The following is a 7,402-nucleotide window of genomic DNA, read 5'->3' as shown; positions in this document are numbered from 1 at the left end:
CGAAAGATGATGATGATTATGATGATGATGATGATGATGATGATGATGACGATGATGATGATGATGATGATGATGACGGTGATGATGATGACGACGATGGTGACGATGATGATAACGGCGACGACGAAGATGAGTAAACAAGTTTTAATTTAATTTCAAAGTGCGAACAACTATTATTTGCAATTATTATATTATGTAATGAATCATGACACAGATCCATTTTCTCATATTGTCTGAGGTCGCTCGATGAGAAATACACCCATTGCATGCATGTCATTCCATACAGTATTCTTGGTTGTCCAAAATGTGTTTTAGCGTCACGTGTATTTTACAATCTACTAATGCCATGATAGACATAACTGTTTTTTTACACCAGCACCATGGAAACAAACGTCAACGGGGCTATGTGCTTAAACACAGCTGGTATCGATCGCTTCGTCTTGACTCTCTTCATTGCAAGCTTCAGATCATGGGTCCATATTTAGGATACGCTCAAGATCACAAAACATGAAGCAAGGAGATATGGATGTTACGACTTGCTCTACTCATAACAGATCTTTTCGAACATCTTGACTCTTTGCAACATCTATGTCGAATCGATATCTGAAAGGAGAACAATATGGGTTCCAGTAATGTCTCTAAGATGATACCATATGTACAAACTGAAGTTTTTTCCAGCGTGATATTTCATAGAGGCAAGGGACATGATTACATTATTTCAAATTCATATCGGGTTGTGTCTGTCTGGAACATTTAGATGAAATGGTTGTTAGACGCCTCCATATTTATTCGATGATTAGATGTTGTTGTTGTTGTTGTTGTTGTTGTTGCTGTTGTTGTTGTTGTTGATGATGATGATGATGATTTTAACCCAAAACTCTAGTCATGATAGAGCGGCTACTACTGTATTATATTTTAATCAGATACACCTGTGATCGATATTACCAGCAACCCTAGGTCAGGTCACCAACCCTAGCCATCAATCAGTTAAATCTCTTTCTGCAAGCACATGCTGAAGAGAACATAGAGGTACAGGTGCATATACACAGCTGGTAGTATTTGTACTTTAACCAATCTCCCGGCCCATCGGTCAGCACATTATTCTTCCACATAATTTCACCCGAAAGGCTTACAACAATTTGAGATGTTAACTCTCAAGAAACGACAAAACACTTTCAACAGAGTCGATTGTACAGTTCTAATTATATTATGAGTATGCATTTGTTTCAGTAGCAATGATGTTGTACGATGTTGTTTGTAAACAAATCTGAACCAGACAATCCAGTGATGACAGTGAGTGAGTGAGCGAGGGAATTGGGAAATATTCCGTCAATATCACGATGGAGGACAACACAAATGGACTTCACACTACACACATATGAGAATCAAAACCTGGCCTTAGGCGTGACAAGCGAATGCTTTCAGCACTAGGCTACTTAAGTATCAAATGTATGTTTTATTCCTTTCTTCTAAAGATTGTATACTGCATTGAAAACGGAATAGGTTATTAAAATAAGTAAGAAAGTTTATTTGCATTGTGACAATATTATACAAAAAAGCTATGTACAGATTGGTCCCGATGGGAAATGCGATGATGATGGGCGCACATCGCCAGGTAATAAAACAACTTTAAAAGTCATTTTGATGGCTTCTAGATCACGATCAGATGGTGAGTCGAAGATTCATGGCAGTAGGATCAGTTCAGTCACGTTTAATCTGAAACTATCACTTCTGGATCGCGTTGAAACAGTTCCGATCACGTCACTGGTTGTGACGCCGAGCATGTGAAACACTGGTTGAAGACGTTTCTTGCGAAACGTAAGATAGACCCAGTTCATATACGGCACCTGTAATATAGAAGATATATCATTAGCCATATGCAAATTAAATTATTCCTTATTTCGTTTAATTTATTACATTATATTTGAATATAATGTTTATATAAAATGCATAAACGTAATTATAAATATGCAAATATCTTATTTAAGTGTCAAACGAAACATTTAGAATTGCATATGTGTGGCATTAATCAACACAACTATAAACTGTTTCACAAAATTAAAACATCTGTCTACTCTACCATAACATCAGTGTTTCAGATATTAGGAAGCATTACAGAAGTATATATGTCTACACTCATGCGTCTCTGAGTGGGTTCGTGCAAGATGGCGTAAATTTTTAATATTTATTTGTGACTTTCATATTTGCATCTTGACATCTGCATTATTAGATACTGCAGCCTAAGTTAATATTTCATGTACACTTAACTTTTATTAATTGTTATATGTATGTTGTACAGCAACTCTTGTTTCTGTCAAGTTTTTTTTAAAAAAAAAAAAACACGTGAGATTTAATTCCTTCGAAATTTGTGTTTCTTCTGTTATTCGCTTTACTTGTATGAGGAGGTGTTCAAATAGGGTTCGCATGTTCGATAATTCAACGAATTTGGGAGAGAAATATTATTTGAGTGTGACATACCTTTGCGAGAATGTTTCCTGTATGGTGCAGTGATAGAATCTCAGTGACGAAAAGCCTTGAAGCATGGATTCTGGTTGAGGATGTGATAGCTGAAAATATAACCATTAAGACCATATACGTTCTTGTACAAATATTTCAAGGCAAGAAAAGTATGTCAGCTATTGATTTTGTTAATACAAGATTTTACGCGTACTGGGATGTTTAGTATTTTAGGATTCTTTTAAGGAAATAAATTGTTCTAACATTTGTAAGTGTAGAACTGAAACAAATATATTAGTTTTCTATTTCGGGTTGTATGGCAGATATACGTCTAACCCTTTTCTAATTATTTTAAGAGTGAACGAAAACCTTTTTGTGGTCCTTACCTTGGAATGATGGTCTGTGAGTTGTCCTGGCGGTGTAGGCTGATGTGTGATTATTACGCCTTGATGTGGACGGATGAATAAACTATGGGATTGTCAACAGCAGTGGAAATCGTCTTTGTCGTTGTACAAGCAGGAACTAACATCCCAGGAACGGTGGACAATAGCTCAACATCGCATCAAAACTCAAGGCAGTGACGTCCTAGCATGCCGGCAGGGCAAATCAAACGAACAGATTGTCACAGGATTTGGATTTTCTACTTGCTTGCTTGAACAGTTTACTTAGGAACAACATTGCTCTTTTCGGGGACAGTTTCTCCTTAGGTTTCTCCGTTAGCACAACCTGGTTTACTGGGATGTTGAGCTTGAAGCGAATTTGGCTGAGTATTCCTACTAAGAGTTCATCCACATGATGGTTGATAGCAACGGATGTTTCTGCATATTTGCAGTCATACTTCATGGCGATGACCTTAGCTTCTGAAATTCGAAAACACTGACATAAATAACATGCATTCACATTTTTCAAACAGTCATGAATAAACTTACAGATAATATGTATTTTCAAGCAAAGACAATGGTGAAGAGAAACGAATTACTGAGCTCGACAGCGCGGCGGCCATACACTGTGGCGCTCAATCACAGACCAGTTCATGTTCCCTGTTGGAGCTGGAGTGAATGCTTCTAACAGGTCTTCACGTACCTGCTGACGGCACTCGACGTTGCCGAACAAGATCTGTCTTGTTAGCAACAAGGATGATGGCTCGATCGGTTCCCATTTCAACCCGGAGCTGGCGCACCATGTTTACGGCGGTTTCAAATGATTCATGGTCTGTGATGGAGAAGGCTACGACATACGCATCGACTCGGAGGTCCTCAAAATCACAGTCCTGAAAACCCAACAAAATACGGGTAAGTTAGTGTGGACGATTGTACCCTTCATTGCTCTTTTGTTATTACATTTTATGAACGCCCAAGTTCGAAAGACAATATCTATGTTTTAATACGAATTACCTATTTTGAGATTCGCTTTAAGCTGAATTCAAGTGTCTGCATGCAAGGCAATGGAAATGGTTATGACGTCATTAAATTGTTCACGTATAGGCATGCTCGTTCTGTTTTAGGACCAGGTAAGATGTACAGTGATTATGCTGTTTAAACAACCACCCAGACGTGCTTTAAATTTGCATTAAAACGAAGTCAAATGGTCTAACTCACCTCAGGGTTATCGATAAACTCCATCATGGACTCCTCTCCATCCAACATGACGGAGACAATTGAGTCATCATGCTCGTCAGGATCAGCTGTTGAAATAAAGTAAAACCACATAAATACCAAAACGTTTCACACCTTAACATTTAATTTAGTTCTTGTAAAATAGAACGCCAGATAAATTTTGAAATATGCCAACTGATCAAAACGTTTTGTGATATGGTGCTATTAAAAAAACGTAACCTTGACTGTGCCCATATGCTTTGGAAAGGTATACAATGTGTGCAAACAAATGAAGTTGATTTCGTCATGCAGACCTAAAGTATCGAAGATAAAGCTCAACTGCTGCCACTTTGATTATCATACTGAAACAAACATCTGTTACAGAAAATGATATTGTCAACGCCACCTTTCACCTCCTACACAGGAGCTCCTGTAGCTGAGCGTGGCGTTTTAATCAAAATGCAACGAACATCTGTTGCTGGTGAAAAGCAGCATGGATGTTTACAGAACACGAGTTATTGACACACGCACATATCAGACACAGACAGCGACTGTGTTTCCTTTGAATTTTGGTTAGAATAATGAAAATTAGTGCATCGTTACGGAATCATCTTGTATATCGAGCATAGCTAAATCAGTGGCTTTTTCCAAAACGTATAAACGCTTTAAGCCACTGTGCAACATCGATCTTAGCGAGCAATCGATGCCGGCCGTGTTCAACCAAAAAGATTCGTTCTGTAAAGGAGATTCAGGGACTACTTAAGGCTGTTTTTCTCCAGAAACCCGATTAAAAAGTCAATAAGGCAGAGAATTGCCTTTGACGGCTAAATATAGACAGCCAGGATACACGCTGCTGGGCGAAAACTAAGATAGCCTCGAATCGATCGAGGTACACGTCACATCACGCGAGGATAGAAAACTGACGTCACTGGACAGATTGGGGATATGACGTATTGTCTAGAAATGAGTAGGCCATGAAATTAAAGCTTTTGTTTTTCTCCTATCATAGCATTAAACTTTGAACATGATGACGTGTATATTATCTTCAAATATTAAAAGATCACATCATGCATTTAGTGTCATTATTCGTTTACAGGGGTATTTTCATATTATATTCATACAAGTTAGACGAATGAGGGAGATGCTGAAGTCTCATATTCGAGACTGATATTACAAGCAGTTCTGTTTCTCACATTGAAATTTATTATTAACCTGCAGTTTTATTTTCTCATATTGAGAACGGTCACAAATATGCAGTCGCATTTCCTCACATTTAGACCGAGTATTATAATGCAGTTTTAATTTATCCATCCACACGAGTGGGTGTAGGTTAAGGGCCCAAAACAATTATTGCACTATTGCATGTTTTCTCGTATGTCTGCCAACTATACACATAGTTCTACTATTGATATAAATCCTACCTATCGCCCACTGCTGAACTGGAATAGCTACTGTGGTTTTATAGATACATTCTATTATCAAGAGCGGGCGCGAAACGTATAGTGTTATCACATAGCCCTGGTATTGATCTACACCCGCAAGGTATGGATGAGTCAGTGTCGTCAGCAAGACAAAGAAAGCCGGTGACAACATTGCGCCATGACATCAGCGTGCTTGTCGGCGGGCTCTTCACTCTAATCTCGCCCAAGAGGTGTATTTCGAAATACTTGTTTTGCTAGCGTTGGTCTTGATAGGTCAGATTTGGAATAATATTTTGGAACAAGATGTTGTTCCAAACGATCAAATATTTCATACATTCAAACAGTGAGTGAGTTAAAATTGTACGTCACCAGGACAGTGCCGCAGCCATAACGTGATGATATATTTTATATTTAGACACGGATGTCCTATTAAAACCACTGGCTCACTAAAATGTATTACATCATGTCGCGAGATTGCATGTCGTATGAATATTTCGTATGGTGAAATAAAAATGTTGGTGACATGAAAGCAAGATTATGTATATGCATTAAAAGGAATCGTACTTACGGGTTATTACATCGTATGAGCCCATGTATTCCGATGTCATGAACTGTCGGGTAAGTGTGGTCTTGCCCACCCCGGGAGCACCGAGCATCACTACCCTGAAGTAGGAGGGTGCGGCTGAGGATCCTCCACTAACGGCTGTACTTTCCTCGGATGCCACACTTAATGTCCTCTGTCTCTGCTCATTCTCTGTGACGGTGCTTCCAGATGACATTAAACTGACCGTACTCCTTTTCTTGAAGGAGTCCCCATGGTTGACAACACCCTTGGAAGTGGTTTTGAAAGATCTTACGCGGAAGAAACCGGCATTTTGTCCAAACATCCGGAGATCTCCATGAAGTCCGTCGGGCAATGAGAGATACACTGAACAGTTTGGCATACTATTGATCCGCGGTCTGGCATCGGCGAGGTCAAGTTCCAACTTTGGTCGGGGCCTGTTTTTGAAGGAACAGGAACGAGAGTGGGGTGCTGATGCCGATACTCTTTCTGGAAGCACGTGGAGTAGCTGTTCTTGCTGCATAACGGTACTCGTCGGTAATTTCATCGAAGAAACTGTGAAAAAATCAGGAAGACTTGAATAAAAAATCCAGGAACCAAGTTAGGAAGACTTGCAAGGCTGTCCTTACCAGTGCCTCGTCCAGCGGGCACTAGCTGCTGTGTGTAGAGATCTGTCGTCTGCTAGCTAAGGCTATGCTTTTACTATTGCTGTGAGCATGTGTATTCCCCGCTTTTATTCTTGTACATAAGACCACGTGACGATTATTCATCCTGCGCAACCAATGAAGTCTGAGATCGATACCGACTCCACACACACACAGTGATCTCAGTCAGCGTAGGAGCGGCTCGGCGGAACGAAACATTCATACATTCAGTACTATTGCCCCGGCCCAGTATAAAGAAAAGTCAGACACGCGGTACCCATGGAACAGGATATAGGTGAAGGGGTATGCGGTGCAGGTGTTGTGGGGTTCATGCTTCGTGTGTGCAACATCCCTTCCGAGAGCTCCTCAGTATCCTATCCTTCTCGACCACTGGGGATATATATAGAATGATTTCTGCATATACAGTTTCTGCGTGTTGTTAGGTATTGTAAGAGAGACAGTTGCTTATCTTCCACACTGTCAAGAATCTGCCTTTGTTTCACTGTTTTACTACATGCATATTTAAACGTCTACTTTCCATCCATGTCTTGAAACATCATACGGGAAAACCGTCTGGGTGGGTTGAACATTCCAGTGTTGTTACTCACTTTGACGTTGCGGATCAATTGCAGCCACTCTTTGACATTTTTTTATCTTGAATGTATTTTTATTTCTTCTGTCAAATACTACGTCATAAATGGGTGTTAACGCTATGACTAACCC

The 7,402-nt window shown here is 39.7% G+C and overlaps 1 protein-coding gene across 1 annotated transcript; it reads right to left on the bottom strand.

Annotated features, from left to right (window-relative positions):
- Window positions 1-1,507: 1,507 nt before the first annotated feature.
- Window positions 1,508-6,744, bottom strand: LOC137258078 (GTP-binding protein Rit1-like). The gene is made up of 6 exons (XM_067795631.1): window positions 6,042-6,744; window positions 4,056-4,141; window positions 3,541-3,727; window positions 2,844-3,317; window positions 2,479-2,567; window positions 1,508-1,847 (listed from the first exon to the last, which is right to left on the bottom strand). Exons 1-4 carry the CDS (start codon window positions 6,580-6,582, stop codon window positions 3,064-3,066), a joined length of 1,068 nt encoding a protein of 355 aa, XP_067651732.1. The 5' UTR covers window positions 6,583-6,744; the 3' UTR covers window positions 1,508-1,847; window positions 2,479-2,567; window positions 2,844-3,063.
- Window positions 6,745-7,402: the final 658 nt, after the last annotated feature.

Source organism: Haliotis asinina, chromosome 12, assembly GCF_037392515.1.
Source record: "Haliotis asinina isolate JCU_RB_2024 chromosome 12, JCU_Hal_asi_v2, whole genome shotgun sequence".
Classification (NCBI taxonomy): Eukaryota; Metazoa; Mollusca; class Gastropoda; order Lepetellida; family Haliotidae; genus Haliotis; species Haliotis asinina.
Note: the sequence above shows the minus strand (reverse complement) of the source record. Positions and strands in the feature narration are given on the sequence as shown.

Bases quoted from the DNA above. Each gene is read 5' to 3' on its own strand.
- LOC137258078 (XM_067795631.1), bottom strand. From the start codon at position 6,582: ATGAAATTACCGACGAGTACCGTTATGCAGCAAGAACAGCTACTCCAC. The intron at 4,142-6,041 runs GTAAGTACGATT...TTATTTCAACAG, and splicing joins CTCATACGATGTAATAACCC to CTGATCCTGACGAGCATGAT. The intron at 3,728-4,055 runs GTGAGTTAGACC...TTGGGTTTTCAG, and splicing joins AGTTTATCGATAACCCTGAG to GACTGTGATTTTGAGGACCT.